Source organism: Penicillium macrosclerotiorum (genome assembly GCF_028827735.1).
Source record: "Penicillium macrosclerotiorum strain IBT 26536 chromosome Unknown utg000006l_segment0_segment0, whole genome shotgun sequence".
Taxonomy (NCBI): Eukaryota; Fungi; Ascomycota; class Eurotiomycetes; order Eurotiales; family Aspergillaceae; genus Penicillium; species Penicillium macrosclerotiorum.
The window spans coordinates 1,777,099-1,798,729 of NW_026643085.1; the positions used below are offsets into that span (position 1 = coordinate 1,777,099).

At 51.1% G+C, this 21,631-nt stretch overlaps 8 protein-coding genes across 8 annotated transcripts; 2 read left to right on the plus strand and 6 right to left on the minus strand.

The window, feature by feature from the left end:
- Positions 1-292: 292 nt before the first annotated feature.
- Positions 293-1,843, minus strand: glr1 (glutathione-disulfide reductase GLR1; the record flags this gene model as incomplete). Its single annotated transcript, XM_057077644.1, has 3 exons — positions 293-726; positions 781-1,613; positions 1,692-1,843. 3 exons carry the CDS (start codon positions 1,841-1,843, stop codon positions 293-295), a joined length of 1,419 nt encoding a protein of 472 aa, XP_056933224.1.
- Positions 1,844-4,526: 2,683 nt separating this feature from the next.
- On the plus strand, positions 4,527-4,979 carry N7462_005927 (uncharacterized protein; the record flags this gene model as incomplete). Its single annotated transcript, XM_057077645.1, has 3 exons — positions 4,527-4,707; positions 4,780-4,844; positions 4,923-4,979. The coding sequence occupies 3 exons, from the start codon at positions 4,527-4,529 to the stop codon at positions 4,977-4,979; spliced, it is 303 nt and encodes a 100-aa protein (XP_056933225.1).
- Positions 4,980-5,459: 480 nt separating this feature from the next.
- On the minus strand, positions 5,460-6,473 carry N7462_005928 (Amidohydrolase 2; the record flags this gene model as incomplete). The annotated part of the gene is made up of 1 exon (XM_057077646.1): positions 5,460-6,473. The coding sequence occupies one exon, from the start codon at positions 6,471-6,473 to the stop codon at positions 5,460-5,462; it is 1,014 nt and encodes a 337-aa protein (XP_056933226.1).
- A 1,027-nt stretch (positions 6,474-7,500) lies between these two features.
- Positions 7,501-9,254, plus strand: N7462_005929 (uncharacterized protein; the record flags this gene model as incomplete). Its single annotated transcript, XM_057077647.1, has 4 exons — positions 7,501-7,588; positions 7,703-8,125; positions 8,192-8,323; positions 8,383-9,254. The coding sequence occupies 4 exons, from the start codon at positions 7,501-7,503 to the stop codon at positions 9,252-9,254; spliced, it is 1,515 nt and encodes a 504-aa protein (XP_056933227.1).
- A 1,227-nt stretch (positions 9,255-10,481) lies between these two features.
- On the minus strand, positions 10,482-13,828 carry N7462_005930 (putative C6 transcription factor; the record flags this gene model as incomplete). Its single annotated transcript, XM_057077648.1, has 7 exons — positions 10,482-11,322; positions 11,379-11,691; positions 11,758-12,222; positions 12,307-12,388; positions 12,447-12,812; positions 13,191-13,634; positions 13,742-13,828. The coding sequence occupies 7 exons, from the start codon at positions 13,826-13,828 to the stop codon at positions 10,482-10,484; spliced, it is 2,598 nt and encodes an 865-aa protein (XP_056933228.1).
- Positions 13,829-14,315: 487 nt separating this feature from the next.
- Positions 14,316-16,821, minus strand: drs1 (putative ATP-dependent RNA helicase DRS1; the record flags this gene model as incomplete). Its single annotated transcript, XM_057077649.1, has 2 exons — positions 14,316-14,993; positions 15,076-16,821. The coding sequence occupies 2 exons, from the start codon at positions 16,819-16,821 to the stop codon at positions 14,316-14,318; spliced, it is 2,424 nt and encodes an 807-aa protein (XP_056933229.1).
- Positions 16,822-17,399: 578 nt separating this feature from the next.
- N7462_005932 (putative acetyl xylan esterase (Axe1)) lies at positions 17,400-18,233 on the minus strand (the record flags this gene model as incomplete). Its single annotated transcript, XM_057077650.1, has 3 exons — positions 17,400-17,573; positions 17,627-17,806; positions 17,880-18,233. 3 exons carry the CDS (start codon positions 18,231-18,233, stop codon positions 17,400-17,402), a joined length of 708 nt encoding a protein of 235 aa, XP_056933230.1.
- An 800-nt stretch (positions 18,234-19,033) lies between these two features.
- On the minus strand, positions 19,034-21,569 carry N7462_005933 (beta-glucosidase D; the record flags this gene model as incomplete). Its single annotated transcript, XM_057077651.1, has 5 exons — positions 19,034-19,965; positions 20,018-20,191; positions 20,254-21,003; positions 21,057-21,383; positions 21,452-21,569. 5 exons carry the CDS (start codon positions 21,567-21,569, stop codon positions 19,034-19,036), a joined length of 2,301 nt encoding a protein of 766 aa, XP_056933231.1.
- Positions 21,570-21,631: the final 62 nt, after the last annotated feature.

Below are 21,631 nucleotides of genomic sequence, written 5' to 3' on the forward strand. Positions count from 1 at the left end.
ACTATCCTTAATGAAGTACATCTCAGATTCTTAAAATGAAACATAAACCAAAGATGCAGCGGAAAAAGCCTCTTCCAGTATCTATCATAGATTACGGGCCAATAATTCTAGAGGCGCTCATCATGATGCGTAGCAAACGGGAGTTGACCTTACTAGAGGTCCAGAAAATTTCAGTGAGCTTCAAACCTCCATTTACATTTCAGGTTTACATTCTCGTATACCAATACCAAGGAACTGAATGTTCTGGACCAATATTGATCAGTACTTATATGCGCTAATATTCTAATCAGATCTACCGCATGGTAACAAGCTCTTCGGCGCTAGTCGGGTGAATAGCGACACAGCTATCAAAGTCCTGCTTGGTAGCACCCATCTTCACAGCAACACCGAAGCCCTGGAGCATCTCGCCGACTCCGAGACCAAGGATGTGCAAACCGACAACCTTCTCTTGGGGACCGGCGCAGATGATCTTCATCTCAGTCGGGTTCTTGGCCTTTTCATCGGCCGGCATGACGCTGTAGTACATGGCGGTGAACTTGGTGTGGTATACCTTGATCTTGTCGTCGCCGTACTGCTGGCGAGCCTCGGGCTCGGTGAGACCAATCGAGCCGACTTCCGGATGGGAGAAAACGACGGTAGGGATGTTCTCGTATGAAAGCTTGGCGGTCTTGAGCTCAGGAGGGCCGAAGAGGCGGCTTCCAAGTTGGCGACCAGCGGCAATGGCAACTAATAGAGTGTGAATGCATGATCTAGCCTATGCAGCAGACGGGGGATACATACCTGGGGTCAGTTCGGCCTGGCCGGTGACATCGCCAAGGGCATAGACGCCCTCAACGGTAGTGTTCTGGTACTCATCAACGATGACGTGACCGCTAGGGTTCAGCTTGATACCGGGAATATCCAGTTGCAGGTCCTCAACCTCAGGGGCGCGGCCCACAGCCCAGAGAAGTTCATTAACTTCAAGCTCGGAGCCGTCGTTGCCAATCAACTTGATCAGTCTGTCCTTGCCCTTGCCGTCACGAATGAGCTGGATCTCCTTGAAGCCGGGGTGCTTGCGATGAAGCTTGACACCGGCGGCCTCGTACCGATCAGTCATAGTCTTCTGAATCATGGGGTCGAACTTGCGGAGGAAATGTTCACCACGGATGAACATATGGGTCTCGACATTGGAAGCGTTCATCACACCAGCCAATTCGACGGCAATATAGCCAGCACCGACAACAGCGACCTTGGGGGGAAGCTCCTCCAGCTCAAAGAAGCCGTCGCTGGTGATTCCGTGCTCGGCGCCGGGCACGGTAGGGAGATTGGGCCGGCCGCCGGTAGCAATCAGAATGTGCGGCGCGGTGTAGCGAGCAGTGCCACCTTCAGCAAGGGTCACCTCGATGACCTTGGGCTCGACGAAGCGGGCGCGGCCGTGGACGAGATCAATGCCTTCACGGTTCCAGTTGCGCTCATAAGCGCCGTTCAGGTTCTTAATGACGGCATCGCGGGTGTTCTTGAAGTGGGTGTAGTCAACCTTGATGTTCTCGGGGATATCGTAACCGTAGTGTTTGCCGGCCTCGAGGGTTTCTTGGATTGTCGCAAAGTTCCAGGTCATTTTTTTGGGGACACATCTAGATGTTGCAGTCTTAGCACTGGGTTTCGACGCCTTTATGATACGAAGTCTATGCTCCTGGAGAATTGAGACTCACCCAACATTCACGCAAGTACCACCGGACCGTCCGCTCTCAACAATAAGGGTTTTCTTGCCATACCAGCCCGCGGCGCGGCGAGCGCTGCCACTGCCTCCACTACCACCACCCAGGACAATATAATCAAATTGTTGAACCTCAACTGGAGCCATTGTGGACGGAGTTTGGCTGTCTTGTACAGGAGAAGAAGAGAAGTGCCGGGTGATCGAAGAGAGACGAGAACCGAGGGTAATTGGTGTCGTGGAGAACGAGTGGTTGATGGACGCCAGGGTTTGCTTTAGAACCGGCCGAGGACCAGAATGGATGTTTCTGCTTGCGGGGCACCGGGCCAGGACAGAGCTGCGAAAGCTGATCCGGGATGAAGAGGTACGGAGGGAGCGAGAGAGCATGGAGAGGAGGGGGAGGGGTATGTACAGGAAGGAGGGGGAAGTAAGAAAAGAGCTGACAAAATATGGTGACGATTACGATATCGGGGTTTGATACGCCCGCCCAAAGGCCCGGCACCAAGCAACCTCCTGGCGGAGCCCAGTCCAGGCCGAGAACACGTGATGACAAATCATGCATGAGCACGGAATCGGCCGGCCACCACGGATGACGCTCCTATGCCTGGTTGATAATTTGATGTCATCTGGGGTATATATTCGAGAAGAAACTTAGGTTTTATTATTATTTATATCGAATGATCAAAATGATTATTGAAACGAAACAGGATAATGAACAGAAGACATTTCGTTTCATGGATTAAGAATGGGAATTCCATTTAGATGGTGACGCTCGATTCACTGCTGGCAATTTGTTCCCATAACCGGAATAGATACTAAATATGCCATATGTCTGTCAAAGAAAAGAGAAACGTAAAGGAAAGGAAAGTAAAGGAATGAGAAATAAGGGACAGAGACTGATGTCACTGGTCGAGAATCAAGATCCAGCCCTGTGAAGGTTCTCGACCAACATGTGATTGATGCGATAATTGTGTCAAAGTTGTCACCAAGATTATACCATTTAATCTTCGTGATTTAAGACTCCTGGGTATACGCTTGGTACAACATAGGGTTCAGTCGTTGATTGGTAGATGGAGAAACCGAGAAGTAACACGTGCGGTGTATACATGCGCACGCCTAGCTGGTCACTTATCGGATGGGGAGAGTTTGGTTTGATGAATCACGAGCTTGACTTTATGGAAGTAATCGTCTCTTAGATCTGGCTTCAAGGGAGGGAGGTGAAGACAGCGCTCCTCTTGTGAGTGTCGCTGGGCTGATATTCTTGGCGCTAATGTCGAGGCGACAAGTAGTCCACACAAGGGGACGAGAGCAAGGACACAAGAAGGCACTGGATATCGCTCATTGGATGAGCTATTCCTAGTAACACGGCTCGATTGATTGTACGTCGCGCATCGTAGACGGGTCTGTGGCTGTGGAGACGTGCGTCGGAGGCCGGGTGGGGTTGAAGGAGGGTTGAGACTCGATCGTAGGAACTGAGGCAGGCCGGAAGAAGGCCAGTTGGACTATGTGATATCGGAGCATCCAGGATCTAATCTGGCACAACTCTGTACCCGGTCCTTTGGTTCTCTGGGAGTTGAAGGGGAGTGTCTCTGGTGGTTCCGGACAACACAAGTAGATCACTAGTGGGAGTATGCGATGACGGCGAAGGAGATCAGGCAGATGCAGAGTGGGATGTAGACACTGCGATCCATGTCGGCGGGGTTCTCAACGGATGTGCGCTTCTTCATGGTTCAGTTGTCGAGGTAATGTAGAAAGACCAGAACAAAGGACCAACAGAGAGGGGAGACATGAGGGGGATCGCAGAAGGGCAAGAGGGGGTGTTTATGGCGCATCCAATCTCCAGACGCAACGGCGCTTATCTAATCGTTGGGCCTCAACAAACGGGCCATCACATGATGGCGGGTTGGACGCGGATTGGATCGTCGATCAGGCGACGTGGACGGGGCTGAGCGAACGTCTCCTCTCGGGGGTTGCCCGTAGGGAACGGCACACCGCTGCTTGGAGAAAGCCGAGAGGGGTCTATATCACGATTTCTTGTTGACTCTTACCCCATACCCCGTTCATGCAAAGGAGCCCTCGTATTGCGGGTGCTACGTCCTTCAGTAGCCACGTGACCAGGGACCTGCAGGAAAGGCCGGACCACCAACAGTAGCGCAAGTTGTCAGCAGCCTTGGGATGCGTCGAGGTTTAGTTTGATTTAATTATGTTTTTTTATTGATTCATCAGTATTTGTTTCAGATCCAGGGGAGGTTTCTGAAAACGCAGGGGCTGGTCAAATGGCCTCTATTCTCTACCGACGTCCTTTTGATCGATTGGCCAGTTGACTAGTTGGACACGATCGCGATGAATGAAGATTAGCATGGAGTTTTCAACAACTTCCAGATCCTCTAATACAACCCGTCCAAGCAACTGAGAAATAAAGTCTATGACGGCACGAGTCCGTGCCATTCTCGCGGAATCACAACTAAATTGGCGCATCCCTGGCAACAGGCACACGCGGCCCTTGTTTACCACACTCACATTCATGAACCTCGAGAATGTAAGGGGATTAAAGAACCCCTCGAGAATCACCCAATCACCACCCGGATTCATCGTCTCCACGCCTGTTTGGAAACCAGGAAATTGCCCTGCCCTGTCCATGGTGCAAGGTATTTTGAATCCCTCTCGGCGACTCCTGCGTCAAGCCCTGCACGGCCCTAGTAAACGCCCTCTTCTAACCCTAGAGACGATATACATAGTACATCAACCGAGATAACCCCAAAGTCCGGTCGACCTTTTACACTTCGCAACCTCTTCTTTAGTCACGCGTGAATATTGGGCTGCCTGTCTCACTATGCGCGTCACAACTTTCATCGTGGGCCTCTTGGCTACCCTGGCCGTGGAATCGTCCGCAAAGAAGATCAACATGTCGTGCAAGTTTGCCGCCGACAAGACGGGCATGATGCAGTACCCCTACTGTTGCCGCGACCTCAAGGCCGCGCGACACAATCCCAAGGCCAACGAGGCTGAGGATTGTAAGTGTCTTGGACAATTCGCGTGACCGCAAACTTCCATGCTCATCAGTATACTAATCACGACTGTCTCAGGCGTTCAGTTGACCGAGCCCCAACTCTGCGAAGACCAGTCACGCCCGGCTTGCTGCTACACGATTGTGAGTGCCCTCAGGTCCCGGATAGCATTCACGCACAGTGCTAATCATCTCTTTTTTTTTTTTCTTCCGACTCTACAGGCGCAGAAGAAGATTTGCACTTCGCACGTTATTTTCCAGGATGCGGCCGACGTTTAAGTTTTGGCACGGTGAACTCGAGGTCATGTGAATGGTGGAAGACGATTTGTTTCACGACCAATCCCCGGATGCTGGATGCGAACTTGCGCGATGTCAATATTGTCCCTTCTGTAGACATCGGGGAATACATACTAGAAATATCAAGATGATACAGAAATGATCCTTGCATCTCTGCAATCCGACAATGTAATGTCAACGATAATAGAATGTTCTACAGTACGATGGGACTCTGCGAAATCACTCAATGTGCTCGGTTGAAAGGAAAGGTAGATATCAGAAATAATGGAAAGTAAAAAGAAAAGGAAAAGGAAAAAATAGTCTGGATTCCTGTCAGAGCAGGTAAAAGGAAAAGGATATCATGATAACCAAACGCCAGAATGTAGACACCATATGCCCATGCAGAAAATGCTATGTACATCTTCACCTCCTGGGATGAGGGATGAGACAAGAGTTGAAAAGAGAAAGAAACAGCCCACACCATCAGTCATGACCAATCTTCAGCATCTGCTCGGTGTTACTCCGAAACAATTTCTCCGCCAGCTCGGGATCATGGGCGCACATGTCCAAGCACCATTCGGTAAATGGACTGATATCGACACCAGTAAAACGTGTATGGGGCCAGTCTGTGGCATAGATGACGCGATGCGGCGCTGCCGCAAGGAACTCTTGAGCCATCGCCTTCAGATCACGCATCTGTTGGTCTTTGGTGAGGCGGTAAGGCGCAGACAATTTGATGTAGGTATTGCCGGCACGCAACAGGGAAATCAGCGAGCTGAAGCCGGGTAGGGTATAGGGGTCGAAGGGTTGGTTGTCGGTGGTCCATGAGAGAGACGACAGCTCGGGGCTTCCGAAATGGTCGATACAAAGGAACACGCCGAGACGGGGGACGACAGATTCCAACATGGGGATCATCTTGAGAGGAACATAAACCTCGAGGATCCAATTTCGGGTCCGTGCTATCTTGGCATGTTGAAGGAGAGTCTCTTCGAGCTCGGTTTGATCCATCACCTTGCCAACTGATTGCAAGTTGACTCGGAGACCACGGACGCCGAGGGTATGCCAGTGGTCCAGGGTCTCTTGCTGGATATTTTCGGGGTCAACAACTACCACTGCACGTCCACGAGCACCGCCGAGCTTCTCCAGGGCAGCCAGTAGGCAGGAGTTGTCAGTTCCATAGATAGAAGGTTGAACAAAAACAAGGTTCTCAACCCCTAAAGCCGACTCGAAGCTAAGGGCATCGGCAAGTGTATGAACCTCTGGCTGATAGACTGCACTTGGGCAGACGGGAAATCGTTGCGGCTCCACGACGTGCATATGGCTATCCCATGAACGGGGAGGGATTCTTTGTCTCAAGGGCTGGCTGGCACTGGCCGTGACACTGGCAGTGACAGCATGGATTGCACGTTGGTCAATCCGAGTGGAGGGTACGGCCGCGAGAGATAGTCGCGGCGAGCCTCCTAGAACATTGGAACAGGGCTGACTAGAGGTCAGCATTGTAAACAAGAACCGATCTAGTAATCGTTCTGTAAACGATCAAGAGATCAAGGCCGGGTGAAAAGGACCGAGCAGAGAAAGAAAAGTCAGGCATGAAGCCATTCCAGGATGCAACTCACAAATTGGCAGGCTCCGATGCTGGGACTTACCCTGAGGGCAGCCCTGACTGGTATCATGCCGCCTGCGTCGGTCAACGTCCGTTGTTATGGGACTCCCTGGCCTGAAAAGCAAGGAATTTGGGGCTATCTGGAAAAAATTTTGCCGTGTGCCGTGCTCCCACACGGTTACAGGGTATCAGATCTGACCCACTGCTGGCTTTGATCACGTCGGCCTATAGCAGGGAGTTGGGGTGGTGTCGAAGGAGCACAAGGGACGGAAAGAGTCCGGGAAAGCCAGCTGTTACGCCTATCAATTTGGCTCACCGCGAAGGCGTGGACAGTATGATCTGGTCACATTCTCGGGGCTTTGTACTTTTTCTCTCATCTGCCGTGTCCTTTTGCCAGGCACCGCGTGTCACGGAGCCACTCCAGGGGGTCAGGGTTTGCCGTTCAGCGGAGCCAGAGCCACAAAGTGGAAAGTGGGTTGGGGTTGGGTTTCCGCGGCGCGATCCGACGTGAAGAAGTATGGAGTCGGCAACAGGGCTGCGGGAACACACCGTCCAGCGCAGGCGGATGAACGAACCTAGTGCAAATACACATGCTTCGGGATTGCCGAGATGCATTGAGATGCAGCGCTCATGACGATCGAGAGGAGGGGAAACTCTGGGCAGGCTTAATATTTGGACGAAAAGAGAGGGGAAGGGCCGAGCAGACGTCGGACGTTGACCGAGCGCAAGTTCAAAAAAAACGGGATGCCGAGCGCCTCTTTCGCCTCCCTCTTCAATCCTAATCCACCTCGCTCCTCCTTCAACCCACTCACTTGCCGGCTCTTCCGCTGACCCCTTACCCCGGATTTTCTGGCCTCCACTCTTGAGCTATCTGACTAGATATCTGACGAGCTAGTGGAATCCTCCTGGTCCCTCGCAATCATGCGATGGCTGGACCCTGCCCGGTGGAAGACCAGTCCATACTATGCACTAGTAATCTTCGTGATCGCGTGTGGTAGTATTCCCAAAGGTACGTTCGGCCCTGGCACTGAAGCTTCAACCGCGGAAAAGAAGGCCAAAAAATAAAATAAAATAAAAACAAAGACAAAGACAAGCTTGCTCATAAATTCTGTTTAATGGCTAGGTTATGATGAGGGCGGGTACAGCGCCAGTGTGAAGTTGCCGTCGTTCATGGTCGACTTTAATCTTCTTGAAGCCAACTGGAAGAACGACCCCACGGGATTAACCAATCGCAAGGCCAACATCACTTCCTTTAATGTGCTAGGTGCAGCATTTGGTGCCCTAGCAGGTTTGGATCTGAATGATCGCCTGGGACGCTTGGTGTCTTGGCGATTGGCCTGTTTGGTGTGGGCGATCGGAACATTCATACAGATTTTTTCTTCGGGGGTGTATGGCCTGCTGCTATTCGCCCGCATTTTCGCCGGCCTAGGCGCCGGCTTGCTGACGGTCACATCGCCCCTGTACCTGTCCGAGATCGCGCCCAAGGCGACGCGAGGCCTCGCAGTAGGAATGTACATGGTCATTCTGCTCGCCGTGCTGGCGATGGGTAAGTCGAATTTCCAATGGCAATAACAGTGCCCGAGTCTTTGTTTTCTAATCGTCGTGCTCATAGGCTTCTTTATCAACTATGGCGCCAGCATCCACATGGCCGCCACGCGAACCCAATATCGACTAGTTCAAGCCATTCCTCTAATCCCTGTCGGTATCGCCTTCGGTCTTTCCTTCCTCTGTCCCGAAACCCCCGGTACCTTGCATCATTGCAGTGTCACGAAGAAGGGAAAGAAGTGCTCGCGCGCCTACGAGGCAAAGAAATTGGCGATGAGAGCATCAAGGCCGAGTTTGAGGAAATCGACCAACAGGCGCGGGAGCGAGCAGCCTTGAAGTCTATCTCGCATTGGGGGGCCTTCAAGGAGTCGCAATCGAATTCCAACTATCGCCAGCGCTTCTGGTTGCTGATGACCATGCAAACAATCGCGCAATGGACCGGCGGGAATGGCATCACCTATTATGTGACTAATATCTTCAACTATGCCGGCGTGACCGGTTCCTCACAATCACTGATCTCATCGGGCGCCTATGGAATTGTGAAGCTGGTCTTCACAATGGCCTTTACTTGGGGCCTGATTGACCTCTTTGGTCGGCGGCGTTGCGCCCTCACTGGCCTTGCCCTACAATTGGCAGCGCATATCTACATGGCCATATATATGGGCCTGCAACCCGGCTCCAAGGGAAACAACTCAGCCTCCGATGCAGCTATTGCCTCAGTCTTCGTGTATGCCGTCGGCTGGTCCGTTGGTCTCTGCACAATTCCCTATCTCTATGGCACAGAGATCTTCCCAACACGGATTCGTAACGTGAGCTATGCCATTAGCATGGGCTTACACTGGTTTTTCCAGTTTGCTGTTGTGCGAGTGACGCCTAATATGTTCGCGTCCCTCAATATCTGGGGCGCGTACCTCTTCTGGGCCATCATCTGTGCCCTGGGTCTTATCATCCTGGGTGTCTGGATGCCTGAGACTGCCGGCGTGCCGATCGAGCGTATGGATGAGTTGTTCGATGGCCCATGGTACCTACGTTGGCGCGCACGGCCCAAATATACCGATGATTCTTCGGAGTCTGCAGAAAACATTACATCTCATGGCCAGGAACATAGGGTCTCGCCCAAGACCGACTGACAGATCCTGTCTTTTCTTCTCATTCCTCGTCTTTTCTACGGATACCCCTTATTTCTTGAGATCTATTTTAACTTCGCACATTTTCTCGCAGCATGTCTATTTCCCTATTCATATACGTTATGGCGGCTGTGCGGTGTACAATTCTCCTTCTCTTACACATTGTATTTAATAAAGTTGCATTTTTGGCCACCTGTGGAAAATGTATTGCAAGACTTACAACCAAGCTGGCTTGTTCCCTTGGTATATATGGTGTTTCAGCTACGTCAGTCATCACACTCCTTCACATTTCACTGAAAATTTTGCTTGGCGATGAGTGAATTCTCATGTCAAGAACAACCCTCATCGAAATTCCATATCTCCTCTTCTGTTTTAAGCTTGAGTCTATGTACAACCACCTTGGCGGAGTTTTTGGTTCGTGAATATAAGAGCTAGCAATAACCAGGAAGGGTTATACCTTCTCACTATTTTCTGCTCGTTATTGTTTGTCTCTTTCTGGGTAACTCCATGTGAGAATTCCGTCATGCTCAGTTTCGTTATGCCCGGCACAAGCTGGCTTTGAGGACGTATCGGTCCCTCGGGTTCATCGAACCGCTGAGTAACTTAGACTCCAGCTATAGTGGCCGAATTTGCGCCCAGGGATGGTGAGATTGATAGAGATGAGAAAAAATCACCATAAAAGATACGGAGTGTGGTTTAAACCCAGCGCACTCGTGACGGAGACGGTCGAGTGACCTTTCAATGAAGTAGAACTTCAAAAGGTGCCCATTGGTTATATCATCCTAGAAAGTAAAATCAACGTCTGAGAACACTGGGAGTCCGTTCCCGACCATCAACAGGGGAGCTGGTCAAGTATCTTGGAATTTGCATCTCATTCTGCATTATCAAAGTCGACTTTGTGCTATACATGCAGAGAAAAACATTTGTCTGTGAGGAGGAGAATGAAATGAACAGATAGGGCTTGCCCTTCGTTTGGCATATGCTAACTAGTGGACAGCTCTGCAGGATGACAAGCGGGTTGTACATTGAAAAGAATAAACTTGAAGACTTGGTTGAAGTCAGCCATTCGATAATCTATAGACCCTCCACAATGACAAACGCCACGCTTTACTTTTGGCTTCATAGTGAAAATACTATGTGAACGCTTAGGTACTATTTGGGAATCATCAATACCAAAAAATATCAAGAACGAATAGGGAAAGAGAGAAAAAAAAAACAAGATGCTTTTCATCACTGGCCCTGGCCAGCCCAATTTGTTTCGAATGGAGACGTCATGTTGGCCGAGATTGGCTGCGCATACGAAAACGCCTCGAAGACCTCTGGCGTTATCTCATAGGAGCCTGGATCATCGACGGCCATCACAGCATTGGGCATGCCGCCTAGAAGATGGGTGGGTGGCATCTGAGGCATATCGCCTATCTGCGACAGGTCGAAGCTAGCGACCGACTGTGGCGGGAAGGCGCTGTAGCCAGGCATCATAGAGTCGGTAGTGTTGGGCCCTGTGGGACCTGGTTGTGTAGCCGTGGCTATTCGGCTGTGTTGTCGTCGGTGTTGCTGGCCTGGGGAAACGTGGCGGGAAGGGTTGTTGCTAAGAGGGGGAGATTGGCTTTGCTGGCCCGGATGGGAGGGTTGGGGCGGGTGTTGATGACTTTGTTTCTCGCTGTCCAGAGGTGGGGCAGGCATAGCGTGGATGTCGATCTGGAGCTTCTGCAACTCTTGATAGACAAGATTGAGAGCGGTTGTGATGACAGGATTAGAGATCTTGACCCGCTCCAGGGCAAAGATGCAGAACTTTAGCTTGTCTAGTGTCCCTGGTGCGGCGTATTTCAAGGCCTGAATCTCAAGGAGGAAAATCGACGCGGCAGTATAGATGCTGTAGGCAAGAGAGAGGACAACGTGACTGTCTCCAAATGTGCGGCAGTAGAGATCGAATAGAGACAGTATAGTTGTTGCGGATGCCATGCACTGAAACAGATGGCTTGTGTCGGGTGCTTCTTGTCGGGTCTTCAGCACGCCGCGAGAGCAGAGAATAGGTCGATGTAGCAAGATGTTTATCGTATGATATAGACAGCTAATAAAATTAGGTTAGGAAGAGCCTTTAAATCGAGAGAAACTTGGCAGACTAACTTCAGGGTTGTGATGTGGCTGGGCGGCGAGTATGATGGTAGGTCGGTGGCCACAAGTTTCAAATAGTCGGGAAGCCCATCCCACCAGTCACTCAAGTTCTTGGCTTGCTCCTGGACACAATCAAAAAATTCGGTCTCCGTACTTCGGCGCACCGGGTCATAGATATGGATCAAGATCTGATTTAATATTTCGGCCAGACCACACATTTGAATGAAACAAGACGTGGAGCGTGCCTGTGTGGGAGGGTAGTGGGCTCCATCGGGAAAGCTCACACCATGAGGGGTCCAGATTTCGATCTCCGAGGTATCGTCCACTATCAAGAGGTTTAGTACAGTCACCGAGATAAAGCCAGGAACCGAACAAGCCTTACGTAGCATACGTGGTGGGCTGACACGCGAGTGTTGCATTGTCGGCGCCCGACCAAAGTATAATGACACCACCTTGTCCCAGAAGTAGCAACTCCAGAAGAGTCGATTGCGGATCTCAACATCCTCATCACTCAGCTGCGCTGCGCCGGGGAATTTGCGACTGTCAATCGAGATGCCTAGGTCATCCAATACCCGAAATGCCATGCCGCTATATAGCCAGGCCTGTGTTCGATTGCCGCGACCGCATTCCTGTGCGCTTAGGAGAAGTAGAGTCTGGATTGTTGGAACGGTCGCATAGCCAACTTTAAGCGAATCAAAAAGGCCCGACACGGCACGCTGATAAAATTGTGCTCCTCCCTCGAAGGAGTCTAGAAGCGGGCCAACCTGGGGCTCAGCTTTGCACCACCGCACGGAATGGGAGAGAACGGCGTTCAGGAGGACATCAGAGTAATAAGGACCATGGATTTTCATATCCCCTATAGTTTAATCAGTCATATTAATTACCAATTCATGCATGCCTCAGCCGTGGGACCCTGCGTATGGAGGGGAATAAGACGAACGGGTAAAGGCTGGGCGATAGACGAAGTTGAACAAAGGCTGGATCCAGCACCAATGCGAATCCAGCAGGTATTGAAAGGGTTCCTGAAGGACCAGTCAGTGACTACTGCATGTTCCCTGGGCGGACAGGATAGATGCTAACCGGCATGGCAGCCATCTGCTCGAATGCGCGTTCCCGCCATGCACTGGTGATCAGACGTTCCTTGCGCGCCTCCAGCTCCTGCGCAAAATGCGAACTAGACGCGGTCTCGTTACTCATACCACTAGGAAGTTGGAACAAACTTGTCGGGCCGTGGAATGAAATTCGACCGTCATTTTCCACATTTAATCCGTCGAAATCCCTGGTCAGATCGAGGGTGTCGTCCGGCTCGCTCTTGATTCTGCGCCCGGCACTCGAGCTTGATTCCGCCACCGAGGCCGGCGAGCTCACCTTGCGGACTTCCCCCTCGCCCTGCTGGCCTCGCAGCTTGGACAGGGCATCTTCCAACTGAGCGACTCGAGATTCAAGCTGTTTGGTATAGGATAAGGTCGGGGCTCTATATTTCATCAACCCGGCCCGAGTGGGGGGAGGGGGAGATGCAGCAGTTAGCCACCCGTCACGATCGGCACAACAGTCATGATTGGGGGAGGGTGTGGTCCGTTGCTTTGGGTTGTCCAGAGGCGTTTGTAGGGCACCTTGGCATGCGAGTAGGATTCACGTGGGAACTCACAAGCTATACACGCAGGGTTCACCTCGCGCGGCGCATCGCGAGCACGACGGACTAGCTCCGTTACACTTAACCTGTCAGGTACCAACATTCGTCAGCCTCGGGGTTCGCGGAGAAGAGGAGAGCTCCGCCTATCGTAGCGATGGGAAGCTCGGAAGCTGCCCGATGGACCTGCCCACCTTGCGTTTGCGACAGGCCTCGCACGAGAAGGCGCTCTTGCGCGGTAGAGTGGTCTTGAGTGGCACCTCGGCCATACCGGATCCCTCGACCACCATGGAAAACAGGTTCAACGAGGATTGGCAAGGGGACACGCGACCCCCATTGGGAGAGGGACGAAGAGAGCAGGCGAGAATTTTTTGGGGGCTCGTCAGTTCTTCGTACGTTTGGTCGTTTTCGTTTGGGGTGGGCAAGAGGGGGACTCGGCGAAACTTTGGGCCCGCCAGACTCGTTTTCTCCTCTGACGTGGGGCACTTTTCGCCTGGAATCGCGGGGAGCTCGAGTTTAACGTTTGGCCCTTTTTTCGCGTGGTCGTTGAGGTGGACCGGGCGGGCTCCGGTCGTGGAGGATTGGTTAACGGACGGATCAGGGCTGTCCGATTGATCGATTCTCGTCCAATACACGTACTATAAGCACAGCAGTTTCAAGAAAGATTCTTCATTGTCAGCTTGGGGAATCTTGACGACGGACGAATCAAGCATCGGGGGAGGCGCGCATCTCCGGCCAATGGAACCGATTCGAGCCCCAAAGTCCGGATGCGTTGGGCGCTGGTTCCTCTGACGGAGTAGTACACAATACTCCACCCACGACGGACGAGCATCATGGGAAAAGTGGAGACCCAGGAACCTTGCAGCTGAAACAGGCGAATGGGCGAGCGCTCCGCGAGGCTGCAGATGGTGCTAGACTGCAAACTGCAGGATGTACGATGCAGGATGTGTGGCAAAACGGCCAAAGGGGGAAAATAGAGCGATTCTAGAAGGCGCACTAGAAGTTGGAAGACGAGCAAAACGTGACTCGGCGTGTTCTATCACGAGGTGCTCGGGCGATACCAGCCTGAGGGTCTTGCCCTAGTTCGACTCTATACACAGTTCGGTCCTCTATTTCTCTGCTCAGGGAACACTAGTCAACATAACACGATAGCAGGACTGGAAGAATCCACCAAAGAAAATAAAGCAAGTAGAAAAAAAAACGAGTCATCAAAACGCCTCTGTGCAATACAGTCCGGTAGGAAAGAAGTCCCTCAAGCCTCTCACGCCTCTCAAGCCTCCTGACGCGCAACTAACAAACGTTAAACCGCTGGGCTGCGCTTATTTCTTCCCCTTCTTCCCCTTCTTCGGCTTCGGAGCATCGCGCTCCGACCTTCCCTTTTTCCACCCGATATTCCCCTCGTGTCTCGACTTCGCATCATCCAATCGCTTCTTATCCTTGTTGCTGAGCTTGACTTTATCTTTCTTCTTGCTGTCAGCCCCGTTCAACTCGCTGGCTCCCAGCTTGCGCGCCGCCCGCTTCTGCTGCTCTGTCTCAAACCAGGTGCGTTTCGGCCGCGCCATAATCTCGGCGCCGTGTTTCATCAGGTTTTCACTCTTGTTGACCTGCATCTCCGCCTGCGCCATCTGCTTCTCCATCTTCTCCTCCTCTAGAATCTCCTCAATCTCGTCCGCCATATCCTCGGCCTTTTGTGCCCAATCGTCGGCGATCGCGATTTCTACCACCCGGCTGACAATCTTTGCCCCCTGCGCCTTACCGGCCTTGACGGCAGCTTTGACCACTTTCCGGTCGGGCTCGGCGGCAATGGTGCAGGCACAACCCGAGCGACCAGCACGCGCCGTACGACCGACACGATGTAGATAGATCTCGTGGCTCTGTGGGGCTTCGTAGTTGATGACGGTCTCCACGCCCTTAATATCCAGACCACGCGACGCCAGGTCGGTGGCCAGCAGGAACGCCACATTACCGTCTCGGAAGTTCTCAACGCTTTTGATACGCTGGATTCATAGCATTAGTACCGAAATGTAGTTAATGGAAGGAAGAGAGAGAGGAAAATTGAGGAGAAATTCCATAGCTTACCTGCTCTTGACTCATGCTACCGTGCAATTCGGCCGCCTTCAAGCCCAACAGCCCGAAGATGATGCGGACCCGATGCGCTTCCTTCTTCTGTCGGAAGAAGATAATCACGCGCTTGGTATAAAGCTCCTTGCATAGGTGTAGGAGGTATCCCAGGCGCTTGTCTTCGCGACCAGGGCGCAGACGGACGAACTCCTGGGTCAGCGTCACGGCGGTCTGCTTCTTTGAATCCACCATCAATCGAACGGGGCGATTGAGACCAACGCGGATAAGCTTGTCCACAGTGTCGGTCATGGTGGCAGAGAACAGCATCGTTTGCCGGGACTTGGGAATCGTAGTCAAAATCTCGTTCAGCTCGTCCGCGAATCCATCCTCCAGCATTCGATCGGCTTCATCAAGAACCAGGATCTCCAGGGTATCCACGGTGAAGCTCGGCGAGTTGCGCATGTGATCAATGAAACGACCGGGGGTGGCGATGATCACATCCGGTCGCTTCTTGAGCACGTTTTCCTGCTCGCGGAGGCTGAAACCACCGACAAGCTGACAGAATGTGATATCGGTGAAGGTGGCCAGCTTGACGGCGACATTGTAACATTGTACCGCCAATTCACGAGTAGGCATAAGAATGGCAACACGGCTGGTGGGCACCTTGCGAGGACGGAAGAGGAGACGTTCGAGAATGGGAACGACGAAGGCACCTGTCTTTCCGGAACCTGTCACGGCGCTACCAACGATATCTTTACCGAGAAGTGCCACTGGAATGGTCTTCCGCTGAATAGGAGTTGGGTCGGAAAAGCCCACAGAGGCCAATCCGCGAAGAATTGGACGAGAAAGGTTGAAGTCTTGGAATGTACTTTTCACGGCCGCAGCTTTATCGTCGGTCTTCTCCTCGGGGGCAAAGAAGGCCTTCCGCTTCTCAGCTTCCTCCGCATCTACCTCACTCTCAGCATCAGATTGGTCCTCCTGGTCGGAGCCAATGTCGTCGGGGTGGCCGACAGGGGTAGCCACGGAGTCATTGTCGGACGCAGCATCGTCGTCCTCGTCGTCTTGGTCGTCCTCCTCTTCCTCGCTGTCATCGGGGCCAGAACCGACTTCAGGGCCTTCAGCCTCGCTTTCGTCCTCGCCGTCAGCGCCCATGCCAAAAGCATCGTCAGCGACGAGCTCATCATCGTCGAAGTCGACCTCCATGCCGCCATCGGATTCAGCGTTGTCCTCGTCAGATGCGCTCTCCTCCTCCTTCTGGGCGTCGGCCTTCTTTTGCTTCTTCTTCGCCGCGGCCTCTTGCTTGGCCTTTCTCCGCGAGATAATATCGTCAATGTCGACGGCTTTCTTATCCCCGCCTTTGCTATTCTGCTTGCTCTCATCCAAGCCCCAGCCGTCGAAGCCCTCGGTCACACCCTGGTTTGCAAGACCACCAACGTCAAACTCGAAGTCCGGGTTCAGCATGCCATCGTCCTCGGCCGCATACTCCTCCTCGTCGTCCTCTTCTTCCTCCCCAGACTCATCTTCGACGACAGGTTCCGCCTTGCCCTTCTTGCCTTTCACATTCTTGGTCTGTTGCTTTTGCTTCTTGTTCTTGCTCTTGGGGGCTTCGACCTCGCGCTTGCGCTTCTTGGTATCGGCCGATGGCGCGGCCTCGTCGGCACTGTCGTTATCATCCTCGAATCGGGAAATATCTTCGTCGTCGGACAGCGTAAGAACGAAATCGTCGTCCTTGGCGGCGCTCCGCTTGGACATGTTGGGAGCCATTGTGAATCCCGGCCCTGCCGTCTATGGGTATAGAAGAGCCTGGACAGACTCTATAGCTCCAAAAATCAAAAATTGAAAGGAGAGGTATTGATCGAATCCCCAGCAACTTCCCGCTTGATCGGCCAAAAAGAAATCAACAGCAGAAAAAAAAAGTTCCCCGGGCGGTGAACGTGGAAGAATATGGATGACATAATCTGGGGTCTACCGCCTGGCGGGAGTCCTGCATTTTCTTGGCACTATATATGCTTAGCATTGTACGTATCTCGTCTCCCCCTTTAGTACTTGTGCTCTAATCCCAATAGTGTTCCCGCGTATCACGATACTTTAATTTATTCTAAATTAATGGTTCATAAATACTTCGCATTTACAACTCTACAATTGACTCAACAAACATGAAGAGATCGTCTTATAATATACTCGACTAGCATCTGCTCTCCTCGTTATGATATGAAGAAAATTCCTGCAAATTTTGGTCCATTTTGCAACGAACCCTAAGAGCTCGTTCTACTGACTTATAATGACCGTAGCTAATTTCTCAACTCCGTGTCACCGCTGCTTCTTCTAGCCTATTTCATCGATTAAGCAGATAATTTGCTTTTAATAAAGGTTAAGGCCTGTGCGCCGTACTCGGCCCCATAACCTTGGTGAGTTGCGGCGTTGCTACCATTGCAGCAATACGGATCCGAGGCATCGCAGTAGGACTGAATCTTGCTAGCTGATGGGCAGCTAAAGCCGGCAGCACGTTCGTCAAACTACTCGAATGTCAGTTGAAGATTCCTGATGCGAGAGGATGGGATGGCTGTACCCCTCCGGCAGTGCACGTTCCAACATCATACGACAAGCCAGCCCTGAACATGGGGTCGCCCATGAAAATGGCGGCCTTGACCATGTTCACAGCAGATGATGACAGCAAGACAGCTGTATTAGTATATCCTTGGTTGGGGTCACCACCACCGCACAAGGCAGCATCCATGATTTCACCGCCCTTGAACGAACGCCATGAACGTTAGGATTTACTATGCCTTGCTTTCAGATATGAACAGAGTAGCATCACTTACCTGAGAGTATCCGACCAGGACGAGCTTAGTGTCTGGACACTGCGAGTTGAAGGAGTTGACAGCCGATGCAACCGCCTGAATTCCCTGGATGACGGAGCTAGAGTAGCTCACGCTTCCACACGACGATTGACCACCACAGGCCGGATAGCTGATAGCTTCAGCTGTAGAGCCAGAATATGCGCTCAAAACCTCGTTGACGACAGTAATGGATGACCCATAACCTGCAGACGCAGTTGTCTCGCGCGCGCCGAAAACATGAACTCCAGGACAGCTGCGCTTTTCAACAGCAGCATCAAGCGGGATGGAGAAAGTTCCTCCAAGAAGGGTAGACAATGCCAACAGTTTAGAGAGCATGGTGCCAATAGAGAAGTGTTGGATAGTATGATGAAAAATAGAAATGAAGAAATGAATTCAATATCACTAGAGACCAGAGGTCACAATATTCTCTTGGTGGGGCTTTATATGAAACTAAGAGATAGGATTCTTGAAGAGAGTGGAGATCATGACCCATTATTTATAGTAGCACTCCAGTTCCATATCTGGATAAAAATTACAAAGGAACTTGTCCTAAATCTTCGTTGTAGCACATATCTGGAAGTTTGGCACACAAGTTCCTTTCGACCGAAGAGGGTTTTGCCTAATGAGAGATCCATCGTGGTCTCCATTCGAGTATTAAAGCAGATTATCTCAAGCTTGGAGATTAGCCGTGAAGAAATCCAAACCGGAAAATCAGGCTGAATCAATGGGCGTAACACTACAAGAAGCTAAGACGGCTTGGCGACGCCAGATGGGGCAAGGGACTAGTTTGAAATATGACACATGTTGCAGAAAGACTGCGTTTCCCCGCATTTTTTAAGGTAATTAGAGCGAAGATCCTTCAGGGCTAGACTACCAAGGAAACAGATTATGGTTTGGGCTTTGAGAACAGCATCCCGCCGCGAGAGGGGAATTTGCCTAAAAGAGACATTCTCTGTCATCTTTAAGAGAGGAACAGTAGTACGGCTATCCTATCACTTTGGCAGATCTACCGCCTGGCTACAATCAAAATAATTCCCAGCGATCACTTGTAGAAGTCTCCATCCATCATCATTAGGGGAATGTTCTATGTATATGTATTGCGTCAACATCTATTCAGCCATGCCTCTTGGTGGGTATCATAGTGTCAAAGTGCTGTTTCCACGGAGATCACGAGAGCTGGATCCCACGGAGAACGTGTATTGTCCTCGAGCAATAGCCCATTTCTGTGCCGCCACATCCCAGTAGCTGAGATCACGACGTCGGAGAGAAAATTGGATTTGAGCCGTCTCATCTGCGGCAATTGTCGACTTTTCGAAGCCACGCAGGATTCGAACCGGCTGTTTAGCCTCCTTGGGGAAACTGACATACAACTGGGCCACCTCGGCGCCTTTCAACGATCCAACATTTCTCACGGAAGTGGTTACTTTAACAATCTCATTGAATAGATCTTCCTGCCCACCAAGGCCCAGTCTTCCAGTAGGATACTTGGACGCAATCGCCGAGTGATTTGTGATCTGAGCGCTCACCTCGCCATACTTGAAGTGCGTATAGCTCAGGCCATGGCCAAACGGGTACCGAGGCTCGATGTTCTTCTCGTCGAACCAACGATAGTCAATATTCACCCCTTCTTTGAATAGGCAATTCGCGGTCATGCAAACGGAAGTTGGGTAGTTCGACTCGTTCTTGGCGATCGTGTGAATCAATTTTCCGCTGGGGTTCACATCACCGTAAAGGACGTCTGCAATTGCATTTCCTGATTCCTGACCCAGAAGTCCAGAATAAAGTACAGCTGTAACGTTTTCATGCTCGATCCAGGCATCCAGAACGCGAGGCCCCGAGACATTTACAATGACAATGGTGTTATTGCAATTTGACGCAACACTCTTGACCATCGTGTCCTGGGCTTCATTCGAGAGGGAGTTTCGATCGGCTCCCTCTCCAGACCAAGAGTTGATAAAACAAAGACAGACGTTTGATGCATCTGCATAGTTCGCGAATGAAGGGGCTGTTCCAGTGCCTGTGCCGCCCGCGATGGAGAAACCGCCGCTACCCGAATCATCTGTATAAGCTGTACGGGATTATTAGTTTGTGTTTTAGGCCGTCATATCCCGAAGACTTACTATTGTTCAATATCCACCAAATCATGGAATTGTCTTGAACTGCGCGATTGGTGAGAGAGTTGAACGGAGTGATTAGGTAGGGAAGTGATGTTTGGCCAGATCCACCACCAGTAGCGAGATGGCCTTGATAAATATCGGAGTCTGTCCCCGAAACCGACCACTCATGGTTAGGGCCTGAAAGATATTGTAAGTTAATTGATACATGTAATTAGTTCCAAGAACAAGATTGTTCTTACCAGCCATGGATGGGCCAGCATGTGCCCCATAGAGTGATATAGAGCGCGGTTTGTTGAGTGGAAGCCCACGGCCATTCTTGTTGTTATTCTTAAGCAGACTGATCGCTTCTCCGCCAACCTTGCGAATTAGACTGCTATGGTTACCACGCACATCACGGTAGGCAGTATAATCCGTTGACACTGTAGGGAGAGTTTCCTTGTCAAGATGAACAAAGTAGTAAGGCAGTACTGAGCGCACAGCCATATCATCCAATCGATCTACTGTCAGACTACCATTTGCAAGACCGGCTGACAGCGTGGATTCGGTCCATAGGTTCTCTGCATAGGGTGAATAATCGAGACCAGCGTTAGCCGAACCGTAGCTGCTAAATTGAGCAGATTCGTCTGGATAGACAAATCCAGGGAAACCGAGCTGGGTCTTCAATTTATCCATCAAAAGCTCCTTATTTTCACAAGAATGGGTTGCGTTCACTCGGTTCATGGCACACATAACGGCCATCGAGCCCGCATTGATAGCGTCTGCCCATGGCCACATGTAGACTTCATGCAAGGTTTTGTCATCGGGATTTGAGGAGTACACTGCTGATGTCGAGCCACCCATGGCAGAGCTCCTGTTAGTCTCTTGTTCATAAAGTAGGAAGTGCCTGATCCCTGCAACAACACCGGCAGAATTTTGTCCCCGAATGCCTTCAGCAGAGCTTATAGCGGAGAGATATGGATCAGGGGAGAATGCCTCATTCTGTCGACCTCCTGTCTAGTAGTGAGCGTTGCTGTTCGGAGTCATGATTTTTATTTGCGCATACCTTCGGGGACACGGCCTAGTGGACCAAGGAGCGCTCCATCAACCAAATTATATCCTATAGCACGATATTCTTCCCCGACCGCCTTGAACTGAGCTGAAATGAGATCCCTGTTCCAGGTTTGTGTCAGGGCGTTTCCCATTGGAAAGGCAGAGACGTAATAGTAGAAGTTCAAGCCAGATACTCCGTCGGTATTTTCATATGCCTCCCAGGAAATATTTGAATGCTTGAAGCTGCTTGCCTTTACGATAGAAATCTTCTCGGTATTGTTGAGTTGTGCCACAAATTCTTTGGCTTTTGTATACGCTTCACTCGCAATTCCGAGATTTACTAAACATTTAACATTAGTTTCCATTCGGAAAGAGAAAGAAAGAAAGAAAGGCTGTCTATTCACTCACGATATCCGTTCGCAAGATAAGGGGCAGTGCTGGAATGGGAGTTGGCTGTATCAGAAACCACCCCTTCAACTGCCCAAGCAAGTGCTGAGAGAACCTTAATGAGCTGCAAGGTTTTCATAGTGGACTTTTATGCGCCTCTTTTTTTAACTAAAGAAGGAATTATTATAGGAAATTATAGGA